This window comes from Vigna unguiculata, chromosome 2, assembly GCF_004118075.2.
Source record: "Vigna unguiculata cultivar IT97K-499-35 chromosome 2, ASM411807v1, whole genome shotgun sequence".
In the NCBI taxonomy this organism is placed as follows: Eukaryota; Viridiplantae; Streptophyta; class Magnoliopsida; order Fabales; family Fabaceae; genus Vigna; species Vigna unguiculata.
In genome coordinates this window covers 12,573,628-12,591,931 of record NC_040280.1, presented here as the reverse complement: position 1 = coordinate 12,591,931, position 18,304 = coordinate 12,573,628, and the positions used below count along the sequence as shown (strand labels likewise).

Sequence of the window (18,304 nt, the reverse complement as noted above, 5' to 3'; positions counted from 1 at the left end):
TGTTTCGGTTAATCAATTAAGCATAGCGTTATTGTGAAAGACAAAATTTCTTGGTAAAAATATGTCTAGTTCTAGCAATTCATCTATAATTCCATTGTTTAAAGGTGATAACTAACTACACATTCGGCCAAGAACATGAAACTATTTGTATTGATGTTAACCATTCTTAGAATGTTGTATCTAAAGTCATTAATTGATAAACTAAATGGTTATGTTGACAGTGAGTGAAAAACAAGTATTTAGCAAAGAGCGAGTTTAGGAAGAGGATGTCGCCAATCTTGATCTTTGATAAAACTCTGTCGCTGATGGTGCCTTCTTCAAATATACTGTCACCAATGCATTAAAAGACCTCTTTTTCTTATATTATAAGATATTGAGAATTTTAAACAAGAATATATATAATTTGTGTTTAAGGATAAAAATATATTATTATGTAACTAAAATTTTAACTTTTTAAAAATAATTAAATTTATTAAACTTTTTTAATACTTCTATTTTGACAATTAATTTTATTTAGATGACTTTATATAATGATTGTTAATCAAATTTAATTATTATTTTTTTATGATTTTAAAGTTTTTAACTTCTCAATTTAAATAATTGTTAAGTTTAAATTTACTTTTTTACTATTTTTGCTGCATGTAATTTTTACAAAACACTACATAATGAAATATTATAATTTTTTAATTTGAAGTATATAAAAATTAAAAACCCATATTCTTGATTCTTTTTTTTCGTTTTCCTTATCAACGTTTAAATATATGTTTTTTTTTTCTTGACTAAACATATGTTTCGGTTCTCCTTCTTCATTTTCTCTTTTTTTTTTCCGGTGTTCCTCTTTCAAATCAAATACCTCCACTCAGTCCCTCAATCGTAATGGAATATTTTACTTTTATTGTTTCTCCTACAAACTTTTGCATAGTTTCATCTTCTCTGATCTATTGTTACGTGTTCCCTTGATGTTTCACCACCTGCATTCTTTATCATGTCCTGTCACCATTATTATACTACAAAAAAAATTGAAATTAGCGACGGAATTTTACCGACGGATATACTTCTGTCGGTAAATTTGAATTACCGACCGATTTTACCGATGGATTCTCAAATTTTAATTATCGACGGAAAAATTCGTTGGTAAAAAAAATTTCATTTACCGACAGAAAAATCTGTCGGTAAAATCCGTCAATAATTCAAATTTTTTTTACCGACAAAATTACCGACGGATTTTTCCGTCGGTAAAAGAAGCGGGAAATTTCCCGCCCAAATTTGAATTACCGACGGAAAAATCCGTCGATAAAAGAAGCGGGAAATTTCTTGCTCAAATTGAATTACCGACGGATTTTTCCGTCGATAAATTCATCGATACTTACATAACTCAAAATCTGTCGGTAAAATCCGTCGATAATTTATTTTTTTTATCGACGAAATTACCAACGGATTTATCCGTCGATAAAAGAAGCGGGAATTTTCCCGCCCAAATCTGACCTTATAAGAAGACGAGGAGAAGGAGAAAAGAAGAAAAAGAAGGAGAAGAAGAAGAAGAAGAAGAAGAAGAAGAAGAGAAGAAGGAGAAGAAGAAGAAAAAGAAGGAGAAAGAGAAGAAGAAGGAGAAGAAAAGAAGGAGAAGAAGAAGAAGAGAGGAAGAAGGAGAAGAAGAAGAGGAAGAAGGAGAAGATGAAGGAGAAGAAGGAGAAGAAGAAGAAGAAAGAGGAAGAAGAAGACGACGGCGGCAGCGGCGACGACGGCATCGGCGAGGCGGCGGCGACGGTGGCGGCTACGATGGTGGCAGTGGCGACGGCGATGGTGACGGCGACGACGACGGCGACGAGGACGGCGACCACCAAAAAAAAACGAAAAAAAAATTGAAAGAGGGAGGAGGAAGAAGATGAATAGTGTAACAAATTTATCGACGGATTTTTGATAATTACCGACGGATATTTCGGCCTGTAATTAACGACGGATTTGTCCGTCGGTAATTACCGACAGATTTACCAATGGATTTTTTTGTCGATAATTATCGCAAATTTATCGACGGATTTATCCGTCGGTAATTACCGACGGAACATGATTTCCGTCGGTAAAATTTTACAGACAAGCATTTTATTGACGAATTTTTGACCGTCGATGATCCGTCGGTAATGTTGATTTAGCGATGGATTTTGGCCATTACCGACGGATTTTGACCGTCGGTAATAATGGTTTTTCTTGTAGTGTTACTGTCATAGACACCACCATCGGAGAAGATCGTGAATAAGGTTGAAGAAGAAAACCATTATTGCGGAGGAAGTAGATGAAGAAAGTATAACAGAGACTGTTGCTAGCGACACCAACGATGTCTCCAATCGTGGGTGCAAGAGGCGATCAATAATGCCTCGTCGGATGCAAGAGATTGGCATCAGAGATGGAAAATAAAGAAGATGCTCTCCCTTAAACAATAAAAGATATCTAAAAAAAAGTTTTCAAAATTAAAGAAAAAAAACAAATCAAATCAACGTTCGAAGAACTTTCTTCTTTATTAAGAACATTGAATCCTATATTTTTCATCATGAATAGAAATACGGAGGACAAATGTAAATTTTTGTCAGATTCTAAAGGAAATTTTTTAAATAATTTCCTATAGCAATGTAATTTATTTTCCATAGTAAATTGAATTTGTTATGGTCAAAAGGTAAAGTACCCCTAAACCGAAGACAAAAGAAGGAAATACTTTAACCCTAGCTAATGACTTGCTTAGATCAAAAATATTTCGTCATTTGACTGTGGGAGTGACATTTTTATTTATAGTTTAAGTGGGTACAATTTTTGTAGATTTACCTAATCAAATATCCTCACATTATCTAATCAAAAGATAATCAGTAAATAATAACAATAATATTTCCTAATCTAGTTTATATTCACCAAATATGAATAAGATTTTCCATCAAGATTCCCTCCGTTCTCGAATATTCTTCCATTTATAGCGGTTCTTGACTTTTTACAGAGGCGTCGATCCTAAGAAGACATCCTCGCACATCTTGAATCACCATTTAGCATTCTACATGGGTGTCGGTCCTACAAAATTTGTTGCGAAATGTGTTTTATACAAAATATTTTGTAAAAAAATTAACAACAATTTCCTACAAATTTTTTTTCATAACAAAATTTATAAGTATTTCCTACGAAAAAAAATTTAAAACGAAATTGACAAGAAATATGAGTTTTTTTAGTAGTGAGAGGTGTGACATCATTGCACATCTTGAATCACCATCTAGCATTCTGCAGGGGTGTCGATCCTAGGGAGACATTCTCGGATAATAGTTTTTTGCCAACCTCAAAAACTAACAACCTCCTTGGTCAAGGAAGGTACATAAATATTTAGGAGTTAGGTCAATCCTTGTTAACCTTAAAAAAATTTAAAAACATTTTTTATTTCTTTTAAATAGTCTTTTTTTCTTATTTTCAGGAAAAATAAACATTTAAGAGTATCACATTTCTTCGAACAGATATTATAGGATGTTAATACCTTTCTTACACTCTCAAATCCTAAATCTGATTTTGTAGATCACACACTTATCTTTATACTTAATTTAAACGAGTAGTTGCTTTGGACTTTGAAAATGAAACAAATTCTTTAGCTATTTAATGCAAGTGCTTTGAATTTAGTTCATTATCTTTTTGTTTTATCTTTGAAGCTCACAATATTTTCTTTTGCATTCAAGAGCTTCATTGCATTAGCTCTATCCTTGGACTAACCCGAGTTAATCCTTATACTACATTAGTAAAGGGGTTAACACTATTTTGTTTGAGACAGTTTAAGCGACAAATTTATCCCCCAATGAAGAAGATGCATGCAGATGAAGAAAATAAGTGTGAGGAAGGAAATGGTTGTGGAGGAAAAAGACCGAGTGTGAGGACATTTATACAAAAAGTGATGAGATCGTCGTCACGGAGATTCGTCGAAATGACGATTCAATCGGTGGAAAACATTCGTGAAGCTCCAAATCATCGATCTATCGGTGAAGATTAATGAATCTCGCAGCGGAAGACTTAGAAACTCTCTCTTGTTGAAATGGATGAACCTCTCAAAATCTCACTACTTTGTAAACTCTAAGGAGGCGAATACCTCTAAGAGATGAACTAGACGAAAAATGGGCAATAATAACCACTATCATATATTCATTAAGCTTACATTATAGTGGTGGCTATGCCTCTTCACAAAGATAGAGGCAAGTACATAAAATATGAACCAAAAAAACATGGTTGTCTCGATGACCCTAACTAAGGAAGGGATACTCGTGAGGGAAGGAAACCTTAGCATAGGGTGGAAAATTTGGGCTGATACGTTTCAGGCCCAATCGTAGAAGCTAGTAGGTGTGTTGGAAGCACCAAAATGTTACTAACGTTAGAGGAGTCGGGCGACAGCAATTAGATGGCCCAAAATGGGATGCACGTTGGATGAAGTGTTGGAGACGTTGATGCTAAACGCGTAGGCTAAAGAAGAAGGGGGGCTTCTCGCTGCACCCACAAGGTTTCTCCTATACCCCCAAAAAAGACCTTTTTGACCCTATTTAAGTTTTATCTGCCTGGGTGGTTGAAAGCATTGAAATCTAAATTTATTGCATCACCGGTTGTGTTCTTTTTATCTTTGGAAACGTTGCACCCCCAAAACATTTCGTCGTTTTGTTGGCTCTGTTTTCTTCTCTCTGTTTCTTCCACAATATTTTCTGCTCTGTGAAATGTGGTACATGTGGTGGTCCCTATCTCTGTTTCAAGGTCCACCAGTGGTCCCTGCACGTGCTGCACCAAGCTGTCAAGCTATCATACGTGATTGAAGTTGTTTGTCACCTTTCTCACCAGTAGTAGTGCTCTTTCATGACCTCTCAGCTCTTCTCAGTCTTCTCTTCCAGGTATTCATTCCATTTTAATCATAGATTGTTGGAATGTTGTTTGTTTGTTTGTTTCCATTTATATATCTGCTATTTTAGTTTGTGACCATTGCGAATGTTGCATCCAATTCAGAAAAATGTGAAACGGATGTCCACATCCGCTTCGTTTATTTTTTTGGTTATTTTTGTGAAACAGATGTCGAGATCCGTTTCGTTAAATTGTGAAACAGATGTCGACTTCCGTTTCTATAATTTTTTTTGTTATTTTTGTGAAACGGATGTCGACATCCGTTTCTATAATTTTTTTGGTTATTTTTTTGAAATGGATATTGAGATCCATTTCGTTAAATTATGAAACGGATGTCGACATCCATTTTAATAATTTTGTTGATTATTTTGGTGAAATAGATGTCGAGATCCGTTTCATTAAATTGTGAAACGGATGTCGACATCCGTTTTTATAATTTTTTTGGTTATTTTTGTGAAACGAATGTTGAGATCCATTTCGTTAAATTGTGAAACGGATGTCAACGTCCAGCACCACGACCTGTCTTTGGTTCTTGATGACCCTGCACGCCATAACCCTGTTGTTTATAATCCTCTAGATCCTCAAAAACCCAAATGGATTTGGACATCCGCAATTAAAATTTGTGAAGCGGATGTCGACATCCACAAAGGGAATTTTTGGGGATGCAGCATTGCAGGGGTAGGGGGTACATAGGATTTTACTATTTTTTCTCTTTCTTCATTACCTTTTTTACTGTGGCCAAAGTTGGAAATATATAAAGTTTTGGGGGTATAGGAGAAAGGGTTGGGGGTGCAGGGAGAAGCCCCCAGTAGAAGATGTGTAGCCCCCAGTAGAAGATGTGTAGCCCCCAGAAGATGTGTTGCTTCTCATCCAAAGCAAAAATGTGGGTTTATGCGCAATAATAAGGCCCAATGATAGATGCGCTAAGCTGGTTGCAACGTTGTTGGCTTGCAACTAATTGCTTTGAGGGGGGGGGGGAGGGGGGCTTCTCCCTACACTTCCAAAGAGTTCTACTGCACCCCCAAAGATTAATTGTGCGGTCCATTTTACCCCTCTGACTTACCTCTGTCTTAAGTAGGTAAAAATAATTAAAATAGTTATTGCGTTAGGTGAACTGAGAGTTGAGAGTTGTATTTGGTTCTTATGCTGCACCCCTCCCCCTCGAAATCCGGATTTAGAAATTCGGTTCAACAATTAAACGGATTTAGAAATCTGGTTCAAAGATTAAATGGATTTCGACATCCGATTTTCCAGAAAACGGATTTGGACAGAAAGGATACACCGACTTTCGACATCCGGTTGTGTCCAAAAACGAATTTAGAAATCCGCTTCACAAATTAAACGGATTTCTACATCCGGTTTTCATGAAAACAGATTTTTTCAATTGTTAAATTTTTAAGTTGTTTATATTTTTAGTGATTCATTATATATTTATTTAATGTATATTTTTTTTCAAACTTTTAAAAATTAAATATTTTGTTAAATCTTTAATTCTTCATTTTAAATTTGTTTTTAATACAAATCAGCTTCCAGGATGATAAGCACGCATTTCATTTTACACAAATAAAAATCGAAATCCGATTTTTCTTTTGCTTTATTATTTTTTGAATTGTTTTTTAATTTTGAAATGCTTTTTAATTATTTCAAATATTTTGTTAACTGTACTGTGTCAGGTTTAGGTATAATATTTTATTTATTTAACGTATTTGTTTTATATTTTTATTTTTAATTTTATTAATTGGTTGAAAATTTAATTTCTTTTTAATTTAATGTTAAATAATTTTTTAATATAAAAATAACATAAAATTAAAAATAATAATAAATAAAATATATATATATATAACTTAAAAATAAACAAATAAAAACTCATTCATCAAATACATAAAACTTTAAAAAAGTGTAGAAAATAATTAATACAAAAAATTGCAAATTACAAAAATTATAAAACAATAAAGTAATAAAAAAAATAACAAATTAAAAAAAATACATAAAAACTCAAGTTCAGAATTAAAAAATAATAAATATTAATAAAATATATTCTAAAAACAATTAAACAGCAACTTAATAATATTAATCAAATTGAAATTAAATTTTATATATAAAATACACAAAAAAATTAAAGTAACAGAATTGGAATGTAGATATACAAATATCAACGTTAAATAAAAAAATTTGTTTACCAACCGGGCCTCCATCGCCGGTATATAACTTTATTTAATATAATTATATATAATATAAATAATCTACAATTAAATAATTAATATATAAATATAACAAAATTAAAATTAAATCTTATAAATAAAAAGATTAAAAGCTAACAAATAATAAATAAGTAAAAATAACTTTAAAATAATTAAATATAATTAATCTAAAAATTATGAAGACAAATATTTTAAATAAAAATTTATCATTATTAATTAAAAAATAACAAAGTAAAAATAACTATAAAATATATAATTAAAAAAATTATGAAAAATAAAATTAAAAATAAAGTAATAAAATGAATAAAAAAATAACAAATTAAAACAAAAATAATAAAAATAAATACATAAAAACTCAAATTAAGAATTAAAAATAATAAATATTAATAAAATATATTCTAAAAACAATTAAACAGTAACTTAATAATATTAATCAAATTGAAATTAAATTTTTTATGTAAAATAAATAAAAAAATTAAACTAACGGAATGTTAGTATACAAATATCAATTTTAAATAAAAAAAATAGTTTACCAACCTGACTTTCATTGCCAATATATAATTTTATTTAATATAGAATTTAAAATTAAATAATTAATATATAAATATAAAAACATTGAAATTAAATCTTATAAAAAAATCAAATAGATAAATAAAAACGTTAAAACAAAAATTAAAATTAAATCTTATAAATAAAAAGATTAAAAGCTAACAAATAATAAATAAGTAAAAATAACTTTAAAATAATTAAATATAATTAATCTAAACATTATGAAGACAAATATTTTAAATAAAAATTTATCATTATTAATTAAAAAATAACAAAGTAAAAATAACTATAAAATATATAATTAAAAATATTATGAAAAATAAAATTAAAAATAAAGTAATAAAATGAATAAAAAAATAACAAATTAAAACAAAAATAATAAAAATAATAAAAATAAATACATAAAAACTCAAATTAAGAATTAAAAATAAATAAATATTAATAAAATATATTCTAAAAACAATTAAACAGTAACTTAATAATATTAATCAAATTGAAATTAAATTTTTTATGTAAAATAAATAAAAAAATTAAACTAACGGAATGTTGGTATACAAATATCAATTTTAAATAAAAAAAATAGTTTACCAACCTGACTTTCATTGCCAATATATAATTTTATTTAATATAGAATTTAAAATTAAATAATTAATATATAAATATAAAAACATTGAAATTAAATCTTATAAAAAAATCAAATAGATAAATAAAAACGTTAAAACTAACAAATAATATATAAGTAAAAATAACTCGAAAATAATTAAATATAATTAATCTAGATATTATAAAGAAAATTATTTTAAATAAAAATTTATCATTATTAATTAAAAATTAACAAAGTAAAAATAACTATAAAATTTAAAATAATAAAATTTTATTTAATGTACTTATATAAAATATAAATAATCTAAAATTAAATAATTAATACATAAATTATAAAATAATTGAAATTAAATCTTATAAACAAATCAAATAAAAAAATAACAAAATTGAAATCATCAACCAGACTACCAATGTCGGTTATAAAAAAAGAAGCTAATTTTGAATTTCATAATTGAGCTTCGAATGCTAGTAGACAATTCAACCGGGCTTCGAATGTTGGTAGACAAAGAAAATGAGATTTGAATTCCGTTAAATCATTTTACCGGATTTCAAATGACGGTTCATAATTCCAAATCTGTTCACCGGATTTCTCAAAGCAGAGGAAGAGAATCTTTTTTATTTTTAACTTTTAGAACTTTGAAATTTTTGGAGATGCAGTAGAACTCTTTGGAAGTGTAGGGAGAAACCCCTTGCTTTGGTCGACATTGGGTCTCGGTCCAAACACCTTCAGTAAATTTAACGATAGATTGAGCTGCACGAGGCCCAAAGCCATAATAAGTTGCATGTATGTACGACTGTTAAAGGAATTTCTTTTTACACTTCCAAGATTTCTTCTTCATCTCCAAGATTTTTTTAAAACCCAAAATTAACTTTTGACCATTTGAGAAAAAAATACACATATCACAATCCCAAATTTACTTCCGAATGTCGACTTCATGTAAAGATGTTTCCAAAAGTCAACATCCAGTGAAAAATTTTGACTTCCTAATGTAAAAAAATATATATATACGGGAACTTTTGGAAATATATATATATATATATATATATATATATATATATATATATATATATATATATATATATATATCGTTTTTATTTTTTTAAATTTAAAGTTTATTTTTTTAATTATTTTTAATTTTTACTTTTATTAATTTTTAACAAATTATATTAAAGTAAATGTTGAATTTAAAAATATAAAAATATACACAATAAAAAAATAAAGAAAAATAATTAAAATAAAAAATTGAAATTTTACAAAGAATTAAGAAAATTCAAATAAAATAAAAAATAATATATATTAATATAATTAAAAAATAATTTAAAATAAAATAATAGAACTTTAAATTAAAAAAAAGAATATATATATATATATATATATATATATATATTAAATTTTGCTTTTTTAATTATTTTTTATTTTTATTTTTATTAAATTTGTAAGAAATTATATTAAAATAAATTTTAATTTAAAATTATAAAAAGTATATAATAAAAGAAATTATGAAAATACAATTTAAATTAAATAATTAAATTTTAAATAGAATTAAAAAAATCAAATAAAATAGAAAGTGAAAAATAAATAAAATTAAAATAATAAAACTTTAAATTAAAAAAATAAAAATTATACATTTTGAAATTCGAGTATATATATTTATTTATTGGTTATGAAAATACATGGATTAATTTTATGGAGAACAACAAATTGATTTAAAGGTTACTTTGTGTAATAGTCAATAAGTCATGAACATTTTGTATTTATTAAATTTAATAGTTTAGAATTATTGAATTTCACATATTACAAGCACATTTTTTCTATTATGTGGACTAACTATAGTTATTAAATATTGATAAAATTAAAATATTAAAAAAATTATAAAACGAAAAAAAAAATCATGCTATAAATGAATTGAATAAACCAAATTGAAGCTTCATTTTTACTTAAATAATTAAATTTTGTTTACGAAAGTTGAAGCCAAGCTTTAAAAACTCGTATGAACTCTTACTTGCAAAGACTCTACTCATGTTAAAAAAACTAAACTGGAATGCCTGTCTATTTTGGAGAAAATATCCATGTGACGACCACGTGAGTCATACACCACCACATCCTCAAAATCCAAACCACAAAAGAAAAAAAAGGGCGATGATATATATACAAACTCCATATTTTTTATTCTACACCAACAAAAAAATAAATAATATTATTGAAAGGTGCATATCTATAAGAAAAAAAGAAAAAAGAAGAATAGTATTCCCTCTAAATCCCGAAGCTTAATGTGAGTGGTTGAAAGATTGAAAGTTGAAAGCGTAGATATAAAAAAGTGTAGAAGTTCATAGTTACCTCATGAAGGAAGGCGGCAAAGTAAAACAGAGCGTTGGTGGCTTGTGACAAACATTAATAAAAGGTGGTGAATGTGTGAGGTGCAAATTAATCTGGCTTAGGCTCTCTCTCTGTCCTTTTCTGTGACCTTCAAGAAGTCAAACCCACCCCAGCGCCCCCACACTTGTTATATATCAACAAAAAATCACCTTCTTCAATAACAACATTTCGTTTTTCCATCGTCCTCTTCTGCTGGTCTACTCCTGGGCCACACTCCACATCTCTTTCTCAACCCCACTTCACTTTCTCCCTTCTCTGCATCCCTCACCCTAATCAGGTTCCCTATCTCACATTTTTATGTCTTTCATTTGCTTAATTATTCTTCAATTGCATCAAATCAACTCTAATATATGTTACTTATTGTACTTGTTTATGTTACATGCTAAATTCAAATTATCTTGGGAGATATCTCTGTTTATCTTGTTATTGCCAAAAGTGGATTTATTTTTCAATCACATAATTTATTTCTTAGTTTTTTTTTTTCACCTTTTCTATAATTTTACTTGATATATTTTAGTTTCTTAAGTTTGAATCAAGTGTGTTTGATGTCTTGTATACTTAAATTTTTTAGACTTGTAATTTAAAAAAAAAATGATTTAGTCTTTTATTAATGAAACAAATTATTTTACAAAGTAATGTAAATAATTATGGTCAGAGATTTTGAGCACATAATGATCACATATAATCCTGATCTCAATGCAAATTGTTTTATAAACAAAGTGGTAAGCTATGATTCTTATCTTATAGGTCATTTACATAGTAAATATAGTTTTCTATTTTATTATGATCGATCATACACAAATATCACATTTTTTATTCTACATATTTATTCAACACCAATAAAAGAGTATTTTTATTTTAAAATATAAAATAAATTGAGATAAATCAAGTAGAAAGTTAAAATATTAGTATTTTAAAAGGTATATCTTTATAATTTTCCTTTTATTATTAAGCATCTTATTACATGTTTGACAATATATAGAGGATAGGTAAAGTACAGCTAGATTTTATTTTTTGCAACTTGTATGATTATTAAAATCAATTTTAACTTCAAAAGAAAAATAATAAACTTATTCCATTGAAATATATTTAAGTATTAGAAAATCATCTCCTTGTTTTAATTTATATTTATGTTACGAAATATTTACATGAAAACAGTAACAAAAAGAAGAGAAAGGATCAAGGTTGTTTGAAAATTGGAAGTAGATAAAAGAAATGGTGACAATTTGAAAATTAAAATAGAAAGAGAAAATAAAATGAAGAAGCAAAAACATATAGATCGAAATATGATAATATTGATTTTTTTTAACAAAATACATATATCTTATGATACTTAATTAGTCGACATGCCAAATGATGCAGGTGGAGGGCCCTGGAGAAACTTCGTTGTGGGGTTTTGTCTTAACATGAAGTAAGGTCAATTAGGGTTTCTCTCGATTAAAGTCATCTTCTTTATAAGCTAATAAGAATGGAGAAAGATCACAACTATTCGGTACAGACATACATATATTTATAGATCTTCCGTGGCTCTTTTATGTTTTTGTCTCCATTAAAGCTTTTCATGTCAGATCTTTTCACCCTCTCTTATCATCACAATATGTTGTTTTGCTCCAATTTTGCTGAATCTCCATCACTGCAGGCACCGATATCCATGCCTCCAAGCTTCAACACACTTGACTACTCTCTAGATCACGACCAACACCACCTTTATCCACCAAATCAGCATCAACACCAGCTCATGAAGTTCCAAGCTTCTGGTGATGAAAACAACAGTGGATCAATGGTGGATTACATGCCTCAAACACCACCACCACCACCACCACACGGTTTTTACGGTGGTTCCAGCACCGGCACAATATCCTATGATAAATTGAGTTTTGCAGACGTGATGCAGTTTGCGGATTTTGGACCTAAGTTGGCTTTGAATCAAACAAAAAGCTGTGACGAATCTGGGTTAGATCCGGTTTACTTTCTCAAGTTTCCAGTGTTAAACGACAAGATGGAGGAAGAGCAGAACCTGATGGTGAATGAGGACCCTGATGGTGAAGCGGAAAATCACGATGAGAGGTTCAACTTGGTGGATATGGAGGAGAAGTCGAGGGTTGGTGAAGAGGGAATGATGATGAGAGAAGATGAAGAGACTCGGCTTTCTGATGACAACAATTCCGTGCAGATTCGGTTTCTGGGTCAGGAAGAGACTCAGAAGAGTGCAGGAGTGCAGGAAAACAAGAACAAGAGGAAGAGACCAAGAACTGTGAAGACAAGTGAAGAAGTTGAGAGCCAACGCATGACCCACATAGCAGTAGAAAGGAATCGTAGGAAGCAAATGAATGAGCATCTTCGTGTGCTTAGATCACTCATGCCCGGTTCATATGTTCAAAGGGTACTAAACGATCAATTGAAATCATAATCCATTCCATTAAAATCATGCACTCTTGAAACTAAAAAAGTTTTTTGTTGTGTAGGGTGATCAAGCTTCTATAATTGGGGGAGCCATAGAGTTTGTGAGGGAATTGGAGCAACTTCTTCAGTGTTTGGAGTCACAAAAGAGGAGGAGGCTACTGGGAGAAGCTCAAGCAAGACAAGTTGGGGAACCCTCGATTGGACAGCAACAACCTCCTTTTTTTCCACCTTTGACAATTCCGAACGAACAGATGAAGCTGGTGGAGTTGGAGAGTGGACTTCGTGAAGAAACAGCAGAGAGCAAGTCATGTTTGGCTGATGTTGAAGTGAAGCTTCTAGGATTTGATGCCATGATCAAAATCCTATCAAGGAGGAGGCCAGGACAGTTGATCAAAACCATTGCTGCACTTGAAGATCTGCAACTAATAATCCTTCACACCAACATCACCACCATTGAACAAACAGTTCTTTATTCATTCAATGTCAAGGTACACATGGATCCCCTTATGTTTACTTTAAGATCTATGAATTAGTTTAAGATCCTTGTGTTAACTTGATTCGACTAATGTCTGTCTGTGTATGTAGGTGGCTAGTGATTCAAGGTTCACCGCAGAAGATATAGCCAGTTCGGTGCAGCAGATATTCAATTTTATCCATGCAAACACTACCATGTGATAACAATTATATGTCGTTATTATAGATGTTGTGTGCTAGTGTAGGTGCTGTGTTTGTACAAGAATAACTACTGATTCCTATACTTACATTCATTTTACACCACACCTTTTCATCATATGTTGTTTCGATTTATTATATATTGTCTTTATCGGAAGGATGACTGAACAAGATGATTTATATGAGCGGTAACAATAACATGGCTTTTCTATCATTTTCTCTCTCTCTCTCTCTCTCAAAAGTAACACAATGTACAGAGATGTTTTAACCTTTTTTTTTTTTTCATTTCTTCTCTAATTTCTTTAAACCAGTTTCACTCGTCACTACCTTTTTTTCCTCTTTTTTTTTTTTATTTCCACTATTTTTTTCCATTTCAAAAAGATACGAAATAATACCCTTTTTTCAAGATTAATGCGGCAAATGATACTTTGGAGCTGTAATAAATTTTATATATATATATATATATATATATATATATATATATATATATATATATATATATTATAATTACTCTTCTTACATATTTTAAAATTACAACAATTTAAATCTCATAACTTCTATATGCAGGACAATAAAATAATAATAATAAATATATAAACTACCCATTCACTTTACTGTCACTATGTATGTAATATAGTTATGTATCTTTATTTTTTTTTTCACAAATCTTAATCTATATTATTTTTGTTCAAATAATAAATTACACTTATTTATACACATTTTATTTAAGTAAATTATAAAAATCAATATAAATATAAGATTTTTATATGATATATTAAAAATTTCAATAGACAATCTTTTATATATATATATATATATATATATATATATATATATATATATATATATATATATATATATATATATATATATATATATACTGAGAAGTAAAACATAAAAAGGCGAAAAAGTATGAGTTAGGATGTGAGAGTGAGTCTCTCCTGTTTACAGTGAGCCACAAATCATATAATTCCATTAAACTCCCTCCGGTTTATGTTATTTATTTATTTATTTATTATGATACAATAAAGGTGTTCATCTATTTTAACAAATTTTATTTTATAAAAATAATATAAAGTTATATAATTTGAGAAACAATTCGTCCATCTAATAAAAAATTATAATAAAAACAAATGATAAATAGTTATTGGTGATGACTAATATTAACACGTTGTCAGCCAAATTTCAATTCGTTTAACATGCAAATTAAATACGTCAGATTCAAGTTAATCCATATTAAAGAAAAATTGTATTTTTTTCTAGTCCAATAAATTGAAACTACACTAAATTAAATTGGATCATATATTTGAACTCATCTTAACACAACTAATCGATCTTAATGAAAAAGTTAATTAATTTAATAATATTAATAAACTTGCGTTGCAGAAGTGTAAGTGACCCCATCCATTGCATACTTAAACTTTTAATATCACATAGAGCTTAATGTTCTTTTAGTTTACTAAAATTAATGAATTTTTATTTTGTTTATTAAGCAAACTTTCTTTTTCATTTTTATAAATCTTTAATCATTAATTTTAGTCCTTAAAAGTATGTGAAGTTTAGTTCTTGATAAAATATATATTTTTCCTTTTTTTTTCATTTTTTTTTTCAAATTTCAAGTCATCTTTAGTTCCCAATACTTATTTTAATATAGATAAGTCATACATCTTTTGCAGATATTGCGTTTTTTTTTATATCATATTTAATATTATATCACAACACTAATATATTTTATTATATAACTATTGCTATATAATAGTAAGGGACAAATTATTGACTTTAAATTTTAGACGCACTTCAAAACTTTATAGAATCAAAATCGAAATTCACCTTCCTCATAAAAGTTAAAAACAAATTTAAGTAACATACAAAATCAACGAGAAAAGATATGCTTTTATGTTTTTAATGTAGGGTTGACGTACGTGTGATATTTTTAAAGAATTACAATATTTAATTAACAAAAATTTTACCATACTCTTTACTGTGCATTTAGTTATCTCCCTCCCTCACATTTACTCTTACTGTTTCTATTTTTTTTTTAATTTTTTTTCTCTTTTAATATACAATAATATTTCTTAGAAGCTTAGTTTAAGTTAACTGCATTGTTGTTTTCATGGTATGACAGAAATTGATGTATGGACAAGAGAAATGTCTTGGATAGCATTGTTAGGTGAATTAGATTAGATAGATATTGTAATATGCATAGAGAGATTATGAGATGTGGTTTAGGATTGGTGGTGGCAATTGGTTGACTTATCTAATTTGCATGAAGTCAGACACAGTAGGAAGTGAAGAGTAGTGGCAGAAAGTGTTGGAGACAAAATCTTCAATCTAGTGTTTCTTTATGAGATTCAGAACATAGCTTGCAAGTACATGACTCTGAGGAGCAAAGTCAACGTGTCCCGTAACTTCCCTTTTCTTCATCTTTTGACCTGTCAGAAGAAGTAAGACCATGTTGGAAGTATTAGGCTGGATTCAGATATTGCCACCCTTGTAGGGTCTCCCTACTGTTAAATCTGAATCTGTGCATGTTTTGTGGCTTATGACATATGAGAGGGTTACTATAAATTTCAGAGGTAGGTTATAACTTATATAAGGTAAGGTGCTGCTAAATTAATTTTTTCGATTAAATATATTTTTACTAGTTCAACTTTAACGCAAAATTGAAACTTGTCTATATTGAAAATTTTGATATATTTTGATCTTCAAACTTTAAAAATAAGATATAATCATTTTAACTAATTGTATTAAATTTTTTTGACATATCAAATACGTTTTATGGTAGTATTTGTATTATTTATACCATTTAACACATCTATGTTTCAATGATGGTTAGAAACACATATAACACGTCAAAAGAATTAGACGTAATTGAATTGAGAGAATTATATTCATTCTCTTTTAAAGTTTAAGTACCAAAATATTTCGAATAGAATGAATTTCAATTTTGTGTCAAAATTCAATAACTAAAAGCATGGTTAACTCTAAATTTTAATCTATCTAGATTTACAATTTTAATCAAAATATTCATATTAGTAGCACCAGTGGCGGATCTTCAACCAATATTTTGGGGTGTCAAAATTTTGGTTATCATCCAAAAATGTCAAGTTGGTCCTCTGGTATTTTTTAGTCTCAATTTGATCCCGATTTTTAAAAATGGATGCAATTTGGTTCTTTTCGTCAAATTTCTTGAAATGGAGCTATGATTTTTTATCAAAATTGATACTATGGTTATATCAATTATACCAATAAATAAAAAGCAAACCATCCTTATTCACAACTTCAATTTTGATGAAGAAGCAATGATTCGATTCAAGAAATTTAACAAGAAATGACCAAATTACATTATTTTTCAAAAAATGAGACTAAATTAATACTAAAATACACCAAAAAATCAACTTGATATTTTTGAATAAAAATAGAAACGAAAAGAGTAATTCCAATTTTTTTTATATAAACTAGTAAAAACGTTATATTTACTTTTTTTATGATAACAAAAAATAAAAATATTATTATTATTATAATTATAAAATTAAATATAAATAATTTTTATAGTTTTATAATAATTAATTTTCATTTCTAATGATTAAGTTTTAAAAAAATCAAATAAAAAATGGTTAAATTAAACAAATGATCACTTAAATAATAATATTAATAAAATAATTATTTTTATTTTAAAAAATATTTAAAAGATAAAATTGAAAAATAATTATGAAAAAAAAAATTATATATAAATATAAATGTATAAATATTTTTTAGAATATCAAATATATAAAATATATTAAAAGTATAAAAATTTTAAAAAATATATATTTAAAATTATATAAATTTTAAGAAAAATGGGTGGCCATGGCCCTATGTCACTGTTATGGTCTGTCGCTGAGTAACACGTATCAATCTAAAATGCCATTTTTCAAAGAAATATTTTGTAGAATATTTATAGATATAATTCAATGGAATGTTTATTCTATAATAAAAAATACTTAACTATAAGTTATATATAGATATAATTCATATGGAATGTTTATTCTATAATAAAAAAATAATAATGTCAACATTAATCATGATTCAACTGTTGTTTTCACTACCATATAGGTTTTTCGAGGACTAGAAAAGGTTTTTGAAAACAATTTCCAAATCATTATTAATGTAGATATCGTTGTACCGAATTAGTACAATGATCGGTAAAATTCACCGTTAGAAGTAAATTAACGATAGTTTTGACTTCAACTGTCATTGTAATTTAACGACAACTATCTTATAAAAATTTAAAAAAACAAAATTCATGGTTGCACAATTAATAACAATTATGGATTAGACGTCGTTGTTTGTTGGAATATGACCACAGTTAAAGGTAAAAATTGTCATCTATCGTTTGTTTACTTTTTTTCTTTTCTTTTATAAAACGACATTTTAAGTATCATGACACACCACATAGTTTTACTTAGACAGATAGGTACAAGCGGTAACAGGTTTTTCATATTGTAAATAAATTAAAGAATGCAAATGTATAAATGTTTATAAAACATACTTATGCAAAAAAAAAAAAAAAAAAAAAAAAAAAAAAAAAAAAACTCACAAAAATTGGGATTTAAGTTTGTCCAAT

General features: G+C 28.0%; 1 protein-coding gene across 1 annotated transcript; it reads left to right on the top strand.

Moving 5' to 3' along the window:
- The first annotated feature begins 10,790 nt into the window (after window positions 1-10,790).
- On the top strand, window positions 10,791-13,912 carry LOC114173256 (transcription factor FAMA). The gene is made up of 5 exons (XM_028057529.1): window positions 10,791-10,900; window positions 11,986-12,115; window positions 12,263-13,006; window positions 13,089-13,514; window positions 13,612-13,912. The coding sequence occupies exons 2-5, from the start codon at window positions 12,092-12,094 to the stop codon at window positions 13,699-13,701; spliced, it is 1,284 nt and encodes a 427-aa protein (XP_027913330.1). The 5' UTR covers window positions 10,791-10,900; window positions 11,986-12,091; the 3' UTR covers window positions 13,702-13,912.
- Window positions 13,913-18,304: the final 4,392 nt, after the last annotated feature.

Excerpts from the sequence above, each read along its gene's own strand:
- LOC114173256 (XM_028057529.1), top strand. The coding sequence starts at position 12,092 with ATGGAGAAAGATCACAACTATTCG. Across the intron at positions 12,116-12,262 it reads AGAAAGATCACAACTATTCG|GCACCGATATCCATGCCTCC; the intron begins GTACAGACATAC and ends CCATCACTGCAG. Across the intron at positions 13,515-13,611 it reads TTTATTCATTCAATGTCAAG|GTGGCTAGTGATTCAAGGTT; the intron begins GTACACATGGAT and ends CTGTGTATGTAG.